This window comes from Numida meleagris, chromosome 5, assembly GCF_002078875.1.
Source record: "Numida meleagris isolate 19003 breed g44 Domestic line chromosome 5, NumMel1.0, whole genome shotgun sequence".
Classification (NCBI taxonomy): domain Eukaryota; kingdom Metazoa; phylum Chordata; class Aves; order Galliformes; family Numididae; genus Numida; species Numida meleagris.
Genome location: NC_034413.1, coordinates 52,193,245 through 52,214,049, shown reverse-complemented (window position 1 = coordinate 52,214,049; position 20,805 = coordinate 52,193,245). Strand labels below are relative to the sequence as shown.

The 20,805-nt window shown below is 42.8% G+C and overlaps 1 protein-coding gene across 5 annotated transcripts in view; it reads right to left on the bottom strand.

The window, feature by feature from the left end:
- TLK1 (tousled like kinase 1) overlaps positions 13,283 to 20,805 on the bottom strand; it is a 91,586-nt gene continuing 84,063 nt past the window's right edge. For all 5 annotated transcript variants that reach the window (XM_021400019.1, XM_021400020.1, XM_021400016.1 and 2 more), the window contains 3 exons: positions 18,271 to 18,382; positions 17,876 to 17,983; positions 13,283 to 15,029 (listed from right to left, as the gene is read on the bottom strand). In XM_021400019.1, the coding sequence (XP_021255694.1) occupies positions 14,853 to 15,029; positions 17,876 to 17,983; positions 18,271 to 18,382 (397 nt within the window). In that variant the 3' untranslated portion in view covers positions 13,283 to 14,852. The remainder of the gene's footprint in view (positions 15,030 to 17,875; positions 17,984 to 18,270; positions 18,383 to 20,805) is intronic.

Sequence of the window (20,805 nt, the reverse complement as noted above, 5' to 3'; positions counted from 1 at the left end):
TAGCCAGCAGCAGTTCTGCTAAAGATAACACAGCTTCAAACGTGGAAGTGATTAGGTGGTGCAGAGCTGGGAGATTACAGCTGAGGTTAAGTAAGTCATTAAAAAAAAAAAGTTCAAAACAGGGCACTTGAAACATAAGCAAGGACCTAAAGTCACACTATTGTACTCTGTCCTGGTGTTTTACATTTCCTTAGCTTGATGCAGTGAAATTGGACCTTTCTCACTTCTTGACAAGAGTTTTGTAATGACTTTTTTCCCCTTAAAGCAGAGGGGTAAAAGTACTTAAGGTACACCAAGGCACTGACAGCTAACCTAACCTCGTTTCCATGAATTTATGTAGTGATCTGTTAATGAACAGTTAGGAATAGGCACATTAGCTTTATCTTAGGCATCAACACATGGAGTTTTTCCTGTGCTGACAGGAGACGAGAAGGCCACCATACTGTGAGCAGCTCAAGCCCTGCATGTAAATAAGAATGAAGCATGTGCATATGACTTACAGTAAGATGGAGAATCCTTTTCCACAGAAGGCTGCTCTGGGGCCAGTGCTGTTCAGTGGCTGGGATGCTTGTTGCGAGTGCAGGAGCATACCTACAGCTCTGCTTGAGTAACCACGCGCGCACACTGAAGAGCTGCATTCTGCAGCTTGAGTCTGCGGCAGTGGCAGGAGATGGCTGCTGAGGCTACAAAGTCAGAGCAGAAACATGGGTAAAGTGTTAACGATGACAAATGCTTCATAGCTTTCGCCTCGCTGTACAATAGGCTCTTTCTAGGGCCCTGGCAGCCATTTTTCTTAAGCAACCCCGTCAAACATTAAGCCTCCCTGACACAGCTGGAGCTCCACTGTGTTTCCAGGAAATAGCAGTGCGGTGCCACGAGATGGCATGCAATAGTTCCTTCTTGCTGAATTCATGACTGGGCTTTGCAATGATGATATTCACTCTTTTTATTTTTTTCTCCAGCAGCAACTGTATTCAAATGGTTGACAGATGGCTGCTGTATGCTAGACAGTACCTTGAGGAATCACAGACAGGTAACTGAAACCAACTGACCGAAGGCAGCAATGGGCTGGGCTTAAGCTATTTCAAAGACGTGGAGTTTTGCTGCCAGTTTTCCAAGCTAACCGCAGGGCAGGGGCAAAGTTTGTTTTGAAGAAAACAGCTCTTCACAGGCAGGGACTTGTTTTAGATATAGTACAACTCTGAGGGAGAGCTCTGGGTAATATTTCCAGCCTCTCAAAGATTTAAGTAAGTGCGTGCTGATTAAGGAATCAAGCTGAAGGGGGCAGGATAAGGATCAGCGATGTTTGATTGTGCTGGCTTCCAAAACTACATAGCAAGCTTTGTCTGTACTAGTCAGATGTGCTCCCAGTCCCTCCCCTGCCACGGAGGCCTCCCTGGCATCAAGCTCAGCTTTTGGCTCATCATTGGGGTTGGGCACCTAGAATCCATCTTGTTTTAGGCTGGAATCCTGTAATGGGTGTAGGCAAAAAGATCACACTGCAAAATATTTCTATATTTGTGAACAGTGTTTAAGTAACTCACGCTTTGTAGTCCTCTTCTGCGCAGTCTTCGGGACAGTGCCAAGGATTTGCTACGTGTTTGTGCAGCGCTGTGCTGGGCACTCTACTGAAAAGCAAAAAATCTTAATGTGATTTGCCTACACCATCTGTGGTAGAAACTCTGGGTTTTAGCTGCCGCATAAGGGAGAGCCAATATTCACCATTGCACAGTGGGGTTTTTTAATTCATTGAGGTGCAAGAACAATCTCATAAAATGGCTCCCCCAGACAAAAATGCATTCAGCTCAGGTGATTCTTCATCAGTTCTGCATGCCCCATCACCTACCCCAGCCGAAGAGTTAAAGCGCCATGAAAATTAAAGCACAGATATATTGTTAGACATCAGACTGCTAAGGGATTTAGAAAGTTTAGCAAGGAACACACACCCTTTTCCAGAAGCCTCACCTCATGTTAATCCTTAGGCCTTGTGAATACATTATGGTGCCAGTATGCAGCTAACAAATCAGAATTTCGCTCTGGGGACTGATGAGTCCTTCTTAGGAAGATCCTTTGCACATTACTTCAGTTGCACATTAGTACCAAGGTACTGTTTTTGTGACATGTTATATTTGGCATGAGCGACAGCATCAAGACTCATCATTCAAAGGCCACAGCCCCAGCCAGGACAGGCATGCAGAGACCTGCTCCAGCTGAGAAGGGTTAAGTGGGGTTCACGGGTTTGGTACTTCCTCCTCAAAGAGGCTCCTTCTCCTCACTTCCCAGCAGGAGAGTGCAGCCCCGTCTCTGCCCACCAGCCACGCACCCCCTTCTCTGCTGCACACTCTTGCACCTCCAAAGGCAGAATTTTGCCCTAAGAGAAGACGGCAGAGGTGATTGTGCTGTGCTTACAAGCTTTGCACAGCCCTACCAAATAGTTGAGTTCTCAGCCTTTGATCCTATGGGATCAGAAGATAGGTCTCCTCCTTAGTTGTGCAATGTAGTACTACTTTCTCAGCACAGTTTCCTGTATTTGTTAGGCTCAGCTAATCCTTTCTGAAAGCTGTTGCTCAGCTCACCCACAACAGAACTTCAGAGAGACCACAGAGGTCAGGTTCACCTTGGGCAACCCATGGCAACAGGGAAAGCCACTTCTGCCAGCAAAACAGCCCACTTTAATAGCAGATCTTGTGGCTGGGAGTTGTTTACTCTTTGCAGGCAAGTGGCTGCGAATTTACATGCTTGGTTCGTGGAATTTGCAGCTTAGGTGAGCTATGAAAGCCCAGCAGAGAATAAGAAACAAAACGAGAGGTGAACACAAGCTGCAAAGCCTGTACTTGGCACAGGCTCCCTAATAAGGTAAGAAGATGCTAGAAGATAAATCAAGATTTCACTTAATTAAAGGACCTTCCTCCAGTAATAGTCATTAGTAAAAGCAGTGCAGATCTATGGGGTCGCAGGGTTGACTCTTCTGGACCTTCTGTTGTACTGCGAGGGTGCTACAGCACTGCCTGCAAGAAACAGCTCATTCCAGAGGTCCTGCTCCTAAATGAATGTTAGCCACAAACAACCAAACATCTTCAACAAACTCCACTGCATTCTCACCTGGTGTTAGAAATAGCTTCAATTTCTTCTCACTGCAGTACGCGTGTGCCGTGTCACGCAGTTGGGTCAGTAGCTAAGAGCCAGCAGTGCCCACCTTGCCACCATCTCTGCATTATCCTCCAAGCTCATTTCTCCGGAAATTACATTTTTCTGAAGCTTCAAAATAGTCCTCCATAAAAACAAACAGAAGACCTCAGACCTCCCACACTGCATGGGCCTGGAGATTTGTGTTGGTTGCATGGCTTAAAGAAAAGATCTGGAAAAATCAAGCTAAGGGAGAAGCAGCACAACTTACTGACGGAACATTAGAATTTGGGAGAAAATGTTGAAAATGTTACAGCCAGTGGCTCAGTGGTAGCAGTCAGTAGGCACCGGTTAGGATTGATCACCCGTGATGTCAAGGCTGCAATTGTAAGAAAAGATATGAGAAGTCATTTCCCAACGCAGTTCGTGCCCTCAGGTGGGTTTGAGTTCACACGAACCCGGGAACGGAACAAATGTGGGCCCAGGCAGTGACAGCAGCTTCCTAAGGCTCAGCCCTCAGACTTTAGGAGACGTTTCTGTACATACAAACGGTGCTTGGATAAAGTCCTGCAGGAATGCAACTGCTAAGAAAATAGAAAGCAACTGGAAGCCTGTGTATTGCCAAAGAGCATGCTGGGCACTGGAAGTGGCTGAATTTGTAAAACAATTACCTTTTGTTTAAGGGTTATGTTTTTTTATTGGAAACGTATTTCTCGTGCATCTTACAAGCAACACCTGGTCAGAGGAAGGAAAAAAAAACACTTGCTCTCTGGGCACGACTTGTGTAGCAGTGAAAAAGAACGTACTGTTCCTAACAGATTTCTTGACCGTTTTCATTCCCAGCAGAAAAAAAAGAATAAAAATAACATTCTCCTGGATTGCATTATACTTCTAAATATTTTTAGCCTGAAACTAAACATCATAAAGGAGTAGGAAGACTCTGATGGGTTTGGGGTGAAGCAGCTAGAACCTTGAGGTACTGAGCCAAATATTTTTGAAATCCTTCTTGGGCACTGCCGTCCGCGGCTCACAGGGAGGCACAGCAGCACGTCCTTACCCAGCTGCCCCAGGGATGCCCCAGCTGGAGGCACTGCTTGCTTCAGCCCCGGGTCCTGTCCTCGCCATGCCCTTCCTCAGCCTGCAGGCCTCTGCCTTGGGCACTGGGCACCATCTCGGTACAAACACGAACAGCCCCTGCTATGGAGGCCTTGCTGCAGCAACGGCTGCTGTTATATCCTGTGCTACAGAGGAAATATTTCAGGCCTGAGGGCATCTCAGATTCTTGACTTCTATAGCATTTCCCACCCCTATTTTTTTTTCTTTCCTTACTCACCCAAAGGAGGCCCACGTCACTGCTGGATGGTGCCTTGCACCATCATTCTGTAAAGCTAGCACTGACTTGCTAAAAATAAAAGTGAGGATTTCTTTTTTTTTTTTTTTTTTGTGATCTATAGCGAGAGGCTGAAAGAGATCTGTTAAAGAACAGGAAAGCCAGATGGCCTTCTGGTTAATACATGTAATAACTCCTATGTCTCAGATTAATCAGCATAACTAATAACTTAACAGGGAAGTGCTCAAATCCCCTTTCAAAAAGGGCGAAGCAAAGTCTTGGGTTCGGCAACGCAAAGCGAAACACAAGCCTGTGCTGAAATACTGGGGCAAGACGAAAAACATTTGCTGTTTCATGGGTCGCTCTCGCTCCCCTCCTCCCACCCAGCAGAGCACTCACAGGCACTGCAGTGCTCCTCTTCGAGCTGCTTGGGCTCAGCAGGCGATGGGTGCTCTGTGAGCGGTGACTGCGCAGAGAGGTGGGCTGGAGCAACGAGCACCATCCCGTGAGCAGCTGCCGAGAGCAAGGCCCTGGCTGCAGCACTCAGGAGGCCGAGGAGAGCGGTGCTCACCCCGTCGGTAGGTGGGCATGAGCACCCTGCCATGGTGCCACTGAAATGTCCAGATCTGTAGTCATTAATGTGCCACCTCACAGGAAAGAGCAGATTTTGCTGCAGTTTGAAGCAACAGCTGTAAAACAGAGACTAAACCCTCAAAAAAATGGTGTGCACTTGAGGCAGTAGGACTTAGTAAAAAGGAGCCTGAAGCAAATCACAGATGCAGCGAGAAGCAAAAGGGGTCTTCAGTAAAACAGTCACAAAGTGGCACCTGTAGTTTATGGAATCATTAAGGCTGGAAAATACCACCAAGATCATCTAGTCCAGCCATCGTCCCGGCACCACCGTGCCCCTCAGTGTCATACCTACCCTTTTTAAAGCTCCTGAGCAAGCTCCAGATTTCTGGATGAGCTGGAGGGCATTCTGAGATTGAAACTTCAGCTGACAGTGGTAGTTGTGTACTCTTCTCACGCTTTGTCTGCCTCACTAGAGCTACGAGGTTATCCTTTCCTCTCCAACACGATCTTTGTAACACCACAAGAAATGGCATTTCTTCAGAGGTATGCTGCATTAGGAGCTCCCGGTGTGGCTGCGGGCCATAACTTTGCTGCCAGTTACTGATGCTGCCCCCGCAGCCCTGAAAAGGATTTACACTCTGGGCCAATCACTGCGGGGTAACTTTTACCACCAGATCTTGCTGGAACAAGATGGCTTTAAAACCAGGAAAAAAATGAATGAGGAAATCAGTGATACCAATTATACACCAAATGAAGATAAGTCCCCCTGTCTCATTAGCACTGTTTAATTATGCTTGGATTTGAATTCTAAACATAGATCATAAGCATTCACAGGAGCAAGTGCTGCTTCCACCGTTGTAATACTCTCCATATCTAACATTTATCTCGCCTGTAGGATCAACAGCTTTAAGGGTCTATCAGCTGGAGTCACAAATAAATAAGATGCTGACGCTCCACCGCTTTCTTAGAAGTAGCAGACTTTGTTTAGCAGTGCCTTATCTCTGGCATTTGCACTGCAATGAGCATCCAGATTGCTTGGCTGACTTCTCAGCTTGCTGTGGTGGCTCTGTGGTGGGGCCCCGCCTAAACAAGACAGAGGCAGGATGTTTTCACTGTGCGTGTGTGCATGCATTTATGTGTGTATATCCATCTATCTAGATCTCTAAACTCAAAGTACTGAGGGACAACAATATTTGGCCTGAGCTTACAAGACTTTAAGTCATTTCTCCCTGCTCTTAGTCGAGCTCTTGACCCAATAAATCCCTTCTTGGGATTAACTTCAACTTTTTCACTGGTTCATCACTACAAATGTGGCAAGGTACGTATCTGTTTGCCTCAGTTCAGTTGCTGGTACATTTCTGCATGGTGCTGGATACACTCCCTGCATTTAGATCTTCCACACAGGGGTATAGCTGAAAAAGACAGCAGAGCCATTCCCCTGGCCCTGCAGAAAATGCCCCCAGCATCAGCTCTCCTCTCACTCAGAGGCAGCCCTTAGACCACGTGTACCTCACCTGTCCAATACAGTAATGGAGAACTCCATCAGTTCGAGCTGAAGCAAGCATTTCTGCACAATGTTGAAAGGAGGGAATGGGGCAGGACAGCAGAGAGAGAGAAGCTAACTCCTTTTTCCCTTCCACTACTGGTCAGAAATTCACAGCTTCAAGAAGCTCCATCTAAAAACAGATTTCCAAAACATCACCACCATTTTTAAAAGCACGAAGAGTGCAAACGCACTGCCTAGTGTGGCATCAGTCTTTGCTAATTCCTTATCGAGGGGTTCATTTGACTCAGAAATACCATTAATTCATCTAACTCCATATAATACCGCTGATTGAGAGAGAACCCTCAAAACTCAGCTTGGGCACAGTCTGGCACGTGCAAAGGGAGTGATTGGGTGCTTGAGTTCTTGCAGGACCTACAGGAGTCATCACTTCTGTGCCCATGGGAATATGGGATAATTAGAACACCAGCTTCTTCCTGCACTAGGGCAGTAAGGGAGCACTCAGGCAGAGGGTGTGTTTTTGCAGCTCTTATTCTCTAGATAATGGTGCAGAAATGGAGTGTAAATGCTGGAAGTGTCTGCATCACCGTGGTGGCTGCTGTGACTTCTGTTGCTTCCCAGAAGTTCTGGTCCTTGCAATCCCTCAGCAGACAGCACAGACGACTGCGGGCTGCGTGGCAGCTCTCTCATGTGCTGGCAAAGCACCGGCGCGGTCAGGTATTTGTGTGCCGCACAGAATCCTGTCAGGGCGGCCATGTGAGGCGCCTGCATCCCCTACAGCTGCTGCACACCACTGCTGCTGCTGCCGGCCGAGAGCGCTCTGTCCCTGCTCCCCGCGTTCCCCACGACACCGCTGGTTTGGGTCGGTGTCCGAAGCTGCCACACCGCCTTGCACGGGCGGGACCCATAGCTGCTGTGGGGAGCAAGCCACTTCGTTCCCAGCTCCAACTGAAGAGCTTCCTCCCTGTCAAACCAAGCGGGGACCTACAGACAGCGCAAACAGCAGGCTCCAATCTCTGCAGTTCAGAGGGAAGCCATGCAAACATGAAAGAGCCTAATGCTGGGTACAACTTGTGGTTCTAATGAGAACATGCCCTCGGGGTTTATGACAAACAAATTCCAGTGGCTTTGTTGCATTGTGTCTGAGTTTCCCCTCTCCACTTCAGCTGGATACAGCGCTGGGGGACCGAGACTGGAGGAGGAAGTTCTTTGCGCAACTGCAGAGGGAAGCGAGCAAGCGACCACAGGAGAAACTCACTGACAAGCTGTCCGTGCAGCACAGGCATCGGAGGCTGCCGCCTACGGCCGCCGTGCGAGCAATGCCTTCCCGGCCCCAGAAGGCTGTCCCCACTCCCCATGCCCACCCACCCACGCACCCACACAGCTCCGGCTGCGGTCACCTCACCGCAGAGCACAAAAAGACCACAGGCTTCACAGCCCCCACGCCCTCACCACTCGGGCCAGCAGCTGTACAATAGTGTTTTCCCTAAGGGTGCACAAGTGAGTGCAAAACGGTACTCTTCTAATTCTGAAGACAGACGCTTCTGCTGTACCAACAGAACCTCGTGGAATCGACCTCAGTGCAGCACTCAGATAATCTGCACATTAAGTATTTGTCTTGGGTCAAAAATTTAACCAAATTTGTAGGGGTGAAAGGGTATTTCATTGCCTCAGAACACATCAGACATGCTATCAAGATTAATAACTGGTATACATTATAATTTTTTAAGTGGAAAACTCTTTTGCATATCATATACAGTACAAGCTATCACTATGTCTTTCACCTCATTGGAAATTCATTTACAACTATCATCTCCTGTCCTCAGTAAACTTTCATATCCACAATATTCTACGAATACCGTGTGGGAAACCATAAACAGTGACCATCACACGGGGATGCGTGACACAAAGGTGATAATGTGATGCTCCAAAGGCCTCTGAGCTGCGACTGTGCTGTTTTGAACCACGGGAACAGCAGTCGGCAGTGATAACCAAGCCCCGTGCAGAGAGAAGAGCTGAGGTACAACACTGCCAGCCATTTTCAACTGCAAATATATTCTCTGAATCTTGCTTCAAACTATTTGGCATTCATCAATGAGTTTTACAGAGTCATTGTTACGGTAAACGAACACTTAAATTCCCAATTTTTTTTTTAATAATAGGCTACAGCTTAACACCAAAACTGAGGAGACAAAATTCAGAATGGTTGCAGTTCAGTATCAAGCACTTTAAAATGCTGCTGCGAAGCCCCCACAGCAGCCACGCGTCCATCCTGGCGTCCCGATCCTTACTTACAAACCGCGGCTCCAGCCGGAGGCATTGCACGAACCAGAACATTCCTCTCCACCTTTTGCTCCAGACATTCCTCCCTGCTTTACACAAGCTGTAAGAGAAACAGCGTACTCTTAGTACTGTTGAATCAATAGATAGCCAAGTTCAGTCAAATCCTAGTAAATACTGACACAGCATGCCACTGTTTAGGAAAAGCAGCGTAAGTGACACCTAAATCCTCTGCCTGCCAGAGGGAAGGAGGCCCTGGTGCGACATCCCAAAGGAGTGAGCAGAGCTGACTGCAGCAGGGGATCTGATGATCGCCATGCCTAAGCTCTGCGCCACAGCCGCTGCTTCCCGACTCCAGGTAGGAATGGCTTAGATTGGCTTTTCTCTCTGCCCTGTCTGTACTGCTCCCCGGAACAAAACTAGCACAATCCCTGCAACCTAAATCATCATTTGCAAAAGTACAGGGGCCTTCACAGCGCTGCCTGATGTTAACAGAGGACATCAGAGCACGCCCCAAAATAGAAAAACCATCAGTGTAATTAATTCAGCCGAATTCCTCACAGTGGCCTCAGCTAAGGAGAAAACAACTTTCATTATGCTTCTCACCATTAAGAACAGGTTTTGTTTAACTTGCTGATCGTACATGGGTGTGTTTACTTTGCCTGTAAGTGAAGATGTTAACATAAAGGGAAATGGATGAATTTCACTAAAAATCCAGGAATTGGGACAGAAAATAAAGGATGAAAGAGGAATAACTCCTCTATTTTGTGTAGTTGGGTTCTGCTAATTGCATGATGTGACAATACCCTTCATGATATGCTAATTTGTTAGACTGGAATGTCTTTAGGCTCAGTCATAAAGGCTGAGTAATAAAACCATCTTAGGTTCAGTAATAAAAATGTCCTGACTTGTGACAGCTGAAAGAAGGCAATTTATGAAATCAGCCTCAGCATTTGGTATAGCCTCATGTAACCCTACAAGCAACACGAGGATTTAATAATATCACATAAATGAATGTGAATCGCCATTGAACAAATGGAATAAGATGCTCTAAATTCATTATGGACAAGTGCTCACGTGTAGCTTACCAATTAATGTGTGACCTACCTGGCTGTTCAATAGAAAGGCGCACAGGGAAGGTATTCCAGCGCTCAAATTAGTGGAGAGAGCTCTGCCAGCTGCCGCTGAGCCACAGCTGTGAGCCTGAAAAGAACCATTTCTGCAAAGTAGGAAGGTTATTTTTGCCAGTAAGAAAGTCCTCCATTATGCAAAAATACAAAGCAGCCCAGTAACTCCTCATGTAGCTGTTGAGAGGGACAACCTAATGCAGGAGAACACAGGATGCCATACCTTCCCACTAAGCCAGCCCCACGTGTGCGACCACTTGGCAGGCCCTGTGCCTCTGTCACACTCAGCCTGAGGGCAGATGAGGTGAGGTGTGGCAGCACCGGAGGCATTTTACTTCTTCGAACCCTGTAGGCCAGGCATGCCCAACCCACGGCACCTGGCCTGGCCCACAGTCACCTCACGTCCCTGTGCGGCTTTATGCCGAAACCTGTCCTTTCAAGGAGACAAATCTAGTAATAAACTAATGTTGGCTTTACAGCCTCACATACAAACCAGGATGAAAGGAAACCAAGAGAGAGAAACCTGCTCAGCTGCATACACACCAGCGGGGTGGCAGGGAACCGATCCTCACAGCATAGCACGTAGGACAGGAAATAACTCGCCTAGTACATAAAGAAGCCTTCTGCTGTTAAGAAGAACTGGAGTACTCTGCTTGGGTCGGTAAGGCAGCCTCCACTGACAGCCATCTGTAGGAAGCAGGAGGACAGCTTTGCTTTGTCGGGGCATACCGCAGAGCTCTCCGAGCAGAGCCCCACTCAGCCCACGGCGCTGGCACCTCCTGGCAGCAGGTGCGTGCACCCAGCCCGGCTGCTGAGTTGGGCTCCCTCCGTCAGTCCATAGTCACAGGGAGGCAGCACAGCTAGGCTGCTCAGTAGGGCACTAGCAATGCCTATGGGCTGTTTGCAGTCTTGCCTTCCCTACCAACACAGCACTGCCGTCTCTACAGCTAGCTCCAACCCTCAGGAGGGCTATTTACAACCCAGCAGACACGGTGGCCTGGCAGGCACACAGAGAGCAGGACCGCAGCGCTGTGCCACAGGACACCACTGGTTTGTGAAACCAGTCACTCCGCTTGAAGGGTTTCAGACATAGAAATCTGGAGCCTCTCCTGCCTCTGGCCTCAAATTTGGGCCTACCTTTGCCCCTGATGCCCTGCCCAGGCCTCCCCATGACCTTCCCACTGAAATCTCCCGCTTTTGGAGTAGCCTAGCAGGTTCCAGGAGCGCCTTTGAAATGTCCCAGGGACACTGTCCCTGGGCTGCTAACCTTCCTGGTGACCACACAGCCTGAGGACACACACAGGTCTGTCCTCACCACCCTACCCAGGGCAGCTAACAGCTCACAGCACAGCAGTGACTCATACTGTACATCCCAGCTGGTGTTTTTTGGGCAGGAGAGAGAGGAGACGTAAGCCCAGGTGGCATCAACGTGGGTTGGTTACAAACCTGCCTTGGGTCTGCACTTCCCCATGATCAGGAAGACAGTGAAGCAGAAGCAGGAACCCGAGGCTGCCTTAAGACTTAAGGCGTATTTTCCCTTCCCTGTTTTTCACACACCCTATCCAGTCACCCGCTCAGGTCCCCAGCAGAGGTGCAGCGTCCCAGCGATGCCCAGCACCCCAGCGAGCTGTGGGACGCAGACAGCGGTGCTGCGCCTCACACACCCGTGACTCGCATACCAAGAGGGCTGGCGGCTTTGTGGGCTTTTGAAAGCTTCTCTAATTATGCAGCAGTTTGCTCATAGCTGCGGTGTGTGCGGTCAGTAGCACTTGGGCAGCTGGCCAGCAACACAATGCTCTTCCCATCTTCTTGCTAGTGTTCAAAGCACTCGCCAGAAAATCGGCGTTAACTAGTCTCTCAGAATCTCTATCTATCAACCAGCACAAACCAAGTTAAGGGTGAAAAATGCTCCACAGATTTAACAACTTTAGTACAAACAAATAAAAGAGTGCCAAAACATGGTTGTTTTAAAGGAATAAGCCAACCATCGTTAACTGTGGCTGCAAAGGCACTATAATCACAGTTAAAAATGAAGAACTTATCTTAGAGTTGCTTCTAATTCACACATAGGTGTTTGTATCATACAGTAATGTAGAATTCTAGCATCTTTCAGTACATGTAGAAATTCAAAAGTATTTACGAGCGTAAAACAAGATTTTCTCTTGCAAGGTTCATTAAGAATTGAAGAAGTTTAACTTCATTCCTTTAGTCTACCTGCTGCTAAATCAGCAGAAAACTTGGGAAATACAGCAATGGATGACAGTGTGATGAATCTAGTAAAATGTGCACGAAACACAGTCTAAGCAATGGATGTACGAATTACCTAGAAGTGATCAGCATTTCTTGACAAGCTGCGGTAATTCAGGCTTCTGGATTCAGTCTCAAGGGTCCTTCCAAGCACAAATTGCTGAGCATCAGCCACCAGACACTATCTTGGACGTGCTGCGACCACAGAATGAATCCACGTGGGGATACAAAACTTTTACTGACAGTACCATAAGATGCTTACCTCCAGTACACACAGCTTGTGTTTGCGTTAAGATCTTGCAACTTCAGGTTGAAAGATGAGACAGTGACTCTTCACATGCTTCTACATGGAAATGCATTAAAAACAAGTGTTTACATTTCAGAAACAAGCATCTGCCAAGGTGGAGTTAACTGTCATGTATTCAGCCACAACAACCGATATTCCCAGATTCTAACAACAAGGAAAGTAAGTCTGTGTGTGATTAGTACAACGCATAACCCCCCTTATCATTAGGTAGCTATACAATTTTTGGTTATTTAAACAGTTCTCTCACATACTGCTAAGCTTCAGTGTACTAGAGGTTACCACAACACATTCTAGATACACAAAAACATTTAACGCAATCTTACATCTTTTCCCTAGGCAAAATAGTCATCTTTAACTTCCAAGACACAGAATGGGATATAATGAAATCTAATGTGAGTGTGCAGCCATGGCACAGTCCTTGAACCCCACACCTTGGTCTCACACTGGCAGATGGTGAAAAGGATGCAGTCCCAGTACTCTGGCGTAACGTAAATGCAGAAAATGTCACCAAATCTGATTTTATGGCTAAAAAATTCTAGAGAAACCTATTGAACTAACTGGAACTGTTTCTGTGAGGCCTACTCAATGAAATAATGCTTAGGTTACTCCGTCATGATAGACGCTTGAAGTTTCATGGAAGTTTCCCCTTTCAGCCCTAACGTTGCTTGAATGAATTATTCTATTACTTTTGTCATTGAAGTGAACTTGCTTTAATAGGTAAATGTAGCTCAGTGACAAGCAAAGCTGATTTATCCTTTGTTAGAATGCAAAAACATACAATGAAAAACTTGAAATTTCAACTGTCATTGTTTATTACTGTTTTGGCTACATTCTCTACAATTTCAGCAGCATCTTAAAGAGACAGTTAATGTTTCTTTATATACAATGAAAACAAAATGGCTTGCAACATCAGAAACAAGAGCAACAGTTTAACTGTACAATACTAAATGAAAACCTGTGGTAATAACAGCCTCCTTTTTCTGAAACATGGACAAAATTACAGATAGTATTCAGCATCCAGAATGGGACAGTAAAAAGAATAGTGAGCTGGAGAGAGATACATTGTTTTGAAAAGTAAGTTTCTACCATACAAGGCAGTTAGAAAATGTTTCACATTTTGAAGTATCTGTACAAGCCACAAGAAACATTTCCTTGTTGATAGGAACTTCCAGAAATAGAGAATAGCCATGAGCAACTTCTACATCTAGTACTGATGCACTCTACAGGTTGAGAGCGCAATAAACTGACTTACGGATCTGTACTGTATACAGCCAACACAGTTTGGTTTTACATGCCTTGATTGTTAACGAGTTACCTACTCAGTCTCTCTATAACTTACAGTTGACTTGCACCTTAAGGAGGTCATCTGATTCTTTTGCTGAAATAAAAGCAACATTGTTTAGCAGCAATTAAAAGCGCCTTGAGGGAGACTTAAAAAAAATACAATATCCAATTAGAAAAAGCCATACTTTAAACATTTGTACAGGAATAAGTTGCTGAAATTTAACTGAAAATGTGACATCTGTACAACAATTTACAATAGAGCTAGAAGGGAATTTATCATTATTCCTGCATAGAATATCATACGTGACCTGTTTGCATTTGGTTTTTTACTGTTGTTTGCTTTTATCAGAGGCCTGGAAATTTTCACAAGTTTCAATACCACAGCAAGTACAGTATATTTAGAAAATTAAGCTTATTTCAAAATTAGCAACCTATTTGAGAAATAAGTACCAGGAATTCCCTATCAACCTAAATTCTGTGAAAGAACACCACATGTTTGGAGGTATAAGCCTGAGGTGCCAAATAAAATACTATAATTTTATCGAGGAATCTGATGTAGAACATAGCTTTGACTGTCTTGCACTTCTTACTTTGGTTTCAGAAGATCAATGTCTTGGAAACACGGCAGTTCATTTAGTTTATTAACCAGACGGAATTTTTCCTGTTTTCAAATTTGCTCACTACCTTTTTCAAAAATTTTAAATAATGAAAAACTACCCTTCATGTTAGAACTTTCCAGTATCAACCAAATGTACTTTAAGTATTAAAAAGATTATTTACAATGTTCCCCAGAAAAAACTAAAAACCTTTTCTTCAGTCTTAAACACAGTATACCTGTTAGTGTGCAACAGGCAGTGTCATCCTTCAACATTTAATGGTTGTTCTCTGAAGGGCATATTGATTCACAGTCCATGACCCATTCCAATCATACAAACGACACTATGTAGGAGGACTTCAGCCTGAAAACACAGTTATCAAACTTGTCCTGCGTAGAAACACTCAAATGTTCGCAAGCTCAAGTCTGCATCTGGAAATTATGCAAAGATATCATGCCATTCTTCAGTTGGAGAAATTTCAGTATGAAATTATGCTTGAAGTAGGTGGTGTAGGGGATGCTGCTAGCCCAGTCATATGCAAGTTTCCTGAAGAATTTGATCTCCTCATGTGAGGGAGAAGGTAAGGATCATTAGCCAGTTGATGGACATCAAATCTATCCTCTTTTCGGTATGCTAAACAGCGTCTGATAAAGGCCTAGAAGAGAAATGCAAAAAGTTACAATACCATTCCAAATAATTCCATTTGCTTACAAGCAAATAAGCATGTCTTCCCAGATAAACCAGCTTATAAACAGACTCTTAATCTAATATAATTCCATTCAAAGACGCCCTAACATTCTACCACAGAGTCCAAAGAAAAAGAGAATATTTTGCAGCAGAAAAAAAATAAATCAGCAAGCCTAATTGGCGCGAAGTAATCACACTTCAAATACGTATTTCAGACAAAAAAATGTATTAACTATATTTACAAGTAAAACATTAGCATTTCACACAGTGAGAATTCTGCTTGTGCTATCCCTTAACAGCATGGTAAAAGCTAAGAGCAAATGTCAGAGGTCTGAGGAAGTAGAAAGGAGCTCCATGGAGCTTCTAAAACCATCCAGCAGTGCAGTAAACAAAGAATAAATGGAAGATGCAGGGACAGAACTTCAACATTTTAGCTTGCCTTTGGGAATAGGCACTACCATGTGTCATGATGGGATGCAACAAAAATGTGACTTGTGACAGTGGTGGTTGCCACTTTCAACAGCCATTAACCAACAGATTATTTATGAAATCACCACCTAGCTGGAACTTCTCTCTCAGAAAGGAGTCAATCCCAACTGATTCAAAATATCTTAAAAACTGGGGGAAAAAAAATCTCTGTTTATCTCCAGGACTGCTTTTGAGACTCTGTATTGTCCCTCATTAAGGTCCACATGATATCTGTCAATTATTGCACGATGAAAGTTTCTTAAGTCTCATGTCTAGTATATACAGAACACTCAGTCTCCTGGGAACTTGGGCTTCAACATTTAATGACAGAAAATCCTTATTATTGCTCAGAACTCATTAGCACATCGTTACTTAATCTAGAACTTAAAAGAATTACATATCTTTCCTTGATAAATCTCTTCAATTGTTCTTTGCTCCAATTAAAAACTGGAGATTAAAGGCAAATTTAATCTGTGATGTAAGTTCTGAAGAATCCTGCTAGAATTTCCTTCTAACATACATATCCAGCAGGAACTAGTCACAAAATAAAAAACATGCACATCTTAACATAGATTCACACATTCTCGGACATCATAGGTTTTAACAGAATTCTTCTTAATGAATCCCTAAGAAATGAGCTGCTAAGTGTAGTTTGCAAGGTTCTCAGAGTAACAGTTTGTTTCTAAAATGTCTGTAAAATACCTTGTGCTTCTGTGGCAGTGCAAATATTACTGTAATGCAAAGAACACTGCATAGAATAGGAAAAAGTGGCAAGGACCAAGGGACAGTTACAGTCTGAAAACTAACAGTGTCATTTCAGGTTCTGTGTTTATTTCATCCCAATGCTTTCCAAATCAAAACTTCAGCTTATTGCTGTTATTTTCCAACTACCAGGCCTATAAATCTACACAGTCATCATAAACTGTCCAAATTTACAAGTTAGTCTGAAATTGTTTTATAGTGCTTCCACCAGAGAATAATTTCTCTCTCTCTCACAGCTATTGTGACATTACTAATAATCTTTCATTATTCTTCACTCCCATTCTTTCAAACAGAACAAGGAACACAGAGAATATAAAATAAGTAACTAACTCTATATCAGAACCATGTTGAATTATTTACTCTCTCCCAATATTCTTCAGAAAAACACTACTTATCACAAAGAAATGCAGAGTTAAAAGACAGAAATATAAACTGCTAGTACGTAACATTAACAGCTATGAGTTATACGATGCAGATTTGTCAACTGCATTCAAGGGAGATGATTTTTCCAAACTGAAATGAACCTCTCCCAAATGAAACCAATCAACAACAACAACAACAAAAACAATCCCCACCACCACCTCCAAAAAAAACCAGAACTACAATCTTCAACCAAATATTCATAATTCTAACTGGAGCTCATTCACTAAAACTAGTTCTAGGAAATATAACCAACACACACACACTACAAATTTTAACATTAAGTTTATGTTCCTGACATAATTGTTTTCTTGGGAAGTTACATCCTCTAGAACTCCATTGTCTTTCATTTTTATCATGAGAAGCTGAACTGTCTCAACATAACATCCTTAAACTTTTGGCAACCTTTTACTTTCACGAACAAGTAACTTAGAATGTTTTCTTCCAAATTCACGGAATTGGATTTGTCATAGCTGCTCACATCAGCAAGAACTTAGAAAACCAGCTTAATCTGTTCTCTTAATCACTAGTCTGTGCACGTGCATCTGGTACTCCAAGTTTCAAAATAAAATTATCAAAAACCAAAAAACATTGCAATCCACACCTTTATATCTCATCAACCATTTTAGCTGTCTTCTTTCCTGAATCAGCATCAAATTTTAATCTTAAGAATTTGTGCTTCTAAGCTCATAGTTAAATTAATGCATGCATAGTATGACCTCTGAAGGGGAAAAATGTTGGCAGGAACACTCCCCAGGTAGTCAGTAGTCAAACAGTCCTTAAAGCCAATAAGGCTGGAGAAAATAAAAATACACTAATTTCTGAAAAAGCTTCTACTGTTCGTAGAAGTATTTCATGAGAACTTTTAGTGAGACAGTTAAGGTCCTCTGCAAAAAAGGAAAGCAGATGATTTTTGAGAGTCTAGTTTAAAGTTGCTTGCAGGTTTCTAGATTATATGGTCTTGCTTTCAAACACATGACTTTAAGAAGTCCCAAAATAATTTGTTGAAAGAAAGACATGAAAATATTAGTTTCTTCATTATGTTTTCCTACATGTTAAGTTACTACATCCCACAGCATTCTTAACAGCAATTTTATGGCTAAATCCTTAAAAATAAATAAAATAGGTTTTAAACACTACTCTTGACCTCATGTAAAACATTACCTTGGCTTCATTGCTAACAACAGGCTTAACAGGGAACTGGACTTCTGTGGCTTTTAATATTGTATTCTCTTGTAAGATATCTTGCTGAGATTGATTGTGGCCAAATGGCTGAAAAATAAGCACAGGATTTTCTTCATGACAGTTATCCAACTATTTTGACTTCATGAGTACTTATGCAATAGGAAGTAATACATGTTTCTAACCATTCCTTCAATTAAGAAAATGTTTTAGTCAAAACCTTTAACATTTCTCACAGTATCAGTGCACACTAGCAAAAACTAACAGAAGTCATTTCCACATAGATTCACATCTTTACAGCTGTTGTTCACATTCTACTGAAAACACGCAAGCATTTATACTAACAATTTAAGATAGGTAAACAATATTTTCCTTACCTTTCTACCATAAAGACACTGGAAAAAGATTACTCCAACTGACCATACATCAACCTTATTAGAAATCTTTGGTGGCTCTTTGCCAACTACAAAGCACTCTGGAGGCAAGTACCTGAAAAACAAAATACATGCCTCAGTGTCAACAAGCAGATGTATGCAATCAACAGAACTTGTTCAAAGATCGGAGATGGGGTATGAAATATATGTGTGAGTTCATCTTTGAACAACTGTACAGTTATCTTATGATCCTTATTCCAACACTTGTAACACCCATCAAAACTGACATTACAATTTTTTGTACAGTCAGGCAGTCAAATAGGGAACCTATTCTTTACTTAAACCACTAATAATCACTAGTTATTCAAGCACTGGGATCCCATGAGGGTAAATATACACCTTCTCGCTGTTTGAATGTGAAAAGATGAGATCTATACGGGACATTTAAAGCAAAGACTCATTAGGAATCAAATGTAACATACGTATGATTTTAAAGTTTTCAATAAGAATGATGACACTAATAAGAGAGTTATATGGTTGATAAATGTGATCAGATTTCTATGCCTATAATTTCCATGGAAGCCATACTTGAAAAGCTGAAAGTTGAGTAAGTTTTTATGGCATCCATGTATTACAGAGGAACTCGTGAAATGCAATCTCCAAAAAAAAAAACCAAACCAAACCATACCCTCCAAAATACCACTACATGCTGTAATCAAAACCTAGAAGGGGAGTAAAAAATCCCTTAAAGCAATGACATGCCACACATTCTGTCATCAATAGCATGCAAGTCTTTAAAAAATAATTTACAGAAATGTCTGTGAAAATGGAAACAAGCAAAAAAACGAAATAAGAAAGCAACACGAGTATGAATTTCATGCAACACCAAAATATTTCTTCTAGAAAACTTGTGCACAATTCCGATAATAACATACAAGAAAGATGGGCTTGAACTAATGCAAGCACACAGAAAACTACTGAGATGACCTGAAGAATAGAAAGCCACAATTCAGAGAAAAACCAAATACTATAAAAACACAAGGGAGTAAGTATCGGGAAGGGAAACAACCTATTTCAAAGGAGGCCAGTGCTGGTGCAAGAACAAACAAGTACAAACTGGCTACAAGTAAACAGTTCTATAAATTAGAAGATTAAGTTTCTAATGATCACAGAAACAAGGTTAAGGAACAAACTTCAAATCAGAGATTACTGGGGACAAGACACTAAATTTAATACAATTTTTACAGAACAGAGTACGTGACCTGAATGCTTGGAGGGACAGGTAACTTGACCTAGTGACTGAAGAAATCTCTCCCAGCACTATGTTGCTGGGTTTATGCAATTTGCCTTACACAGACTCATCCTCATCTCAAACTGGCTCAAAACTTTCCCTCAGAGAAAGCGTGAATTAGAAACACAGCTTTATCATTAATATGCAATGGTCACAGATCATTTTAGATCTCTCAGTTCACACTACCACTAGAGCATGTGACGCTTTAGATCAAAGCCAAAGGCCAAATTTTTTTTAATAGTGTTCCTACAATTAAATATTTAAATTCATGTTTAAATTGGAGCATTAAGGAAAGCAGCAACAGTCTAACACTTCTAAAATGCTTCAATTTGGATGACTGTCTTTTCACAGGACATGCACATTTCTATTCACTCAAGAGTATGTGTGAGGTTTTTTCCTAAAAATTCTCAAGGAAAAGACAAAATCTATGTTATATACAACTTCAAAATACAGGAAAACTTGAAGAAGAAAAAGGAAGCACACTGGCTTCTCTGTTAGAGTTAGGTTTCAGCTTTTGATTCTTATCTTGCTACAGGCAGAACAAGGAGAAAAAGAGCAAACGAATCCACAAATAATTATCTGGTCAATATAGGCTTTCTATTCCACTCATCCTGATACAGGTACTGTGCTCACAGGCTCAAAGATCTACTGTGTCAAGTTGCATCTTTAGAGAACAAATTCTAGAAACAGCTTTTCTGTTAGCAATGAAATGTTTTTTTTGTTGTTGTTGTTTTTTGTCATTCTTGTTCTGTAGGCAGCTCTAAAACTTCAGGTTTTTGGGTTTTGTGGGTACACAAAGAAAACAAGTTACAGCTGCTCAGCTGTCATTAACCTTTAGGATGGGAGAGTAAATACTCTTTTATCCTAAGGACATTACCTTCTGGTAATCCCTGCTCTAAGATTTCCAAGGACTAAGTACCCACACTTAATCATCACAGTTCTGTCAAACATCTTTAACCACCTGCAGCCAAAGATTAAACACCTGCTTCTTCTGGGAAACCATGTTTATAAATCACAGACATTTCCTCCACAGATATATACACATATATATGATTATATATATATACACACACACACACCCCTAACTTCTATTATGGTACCATTCTGGAATATTTGTGTATATCAAGATCCATAGTACTGCACAAAAATCTTCATTTGTCATTGATGTTAATATTTTTAATCCCAGCTATCTCTAGGAATTAGCTTTATGAAAGCATTTCTGAAGCCTCAACAATGACCTGAATAAT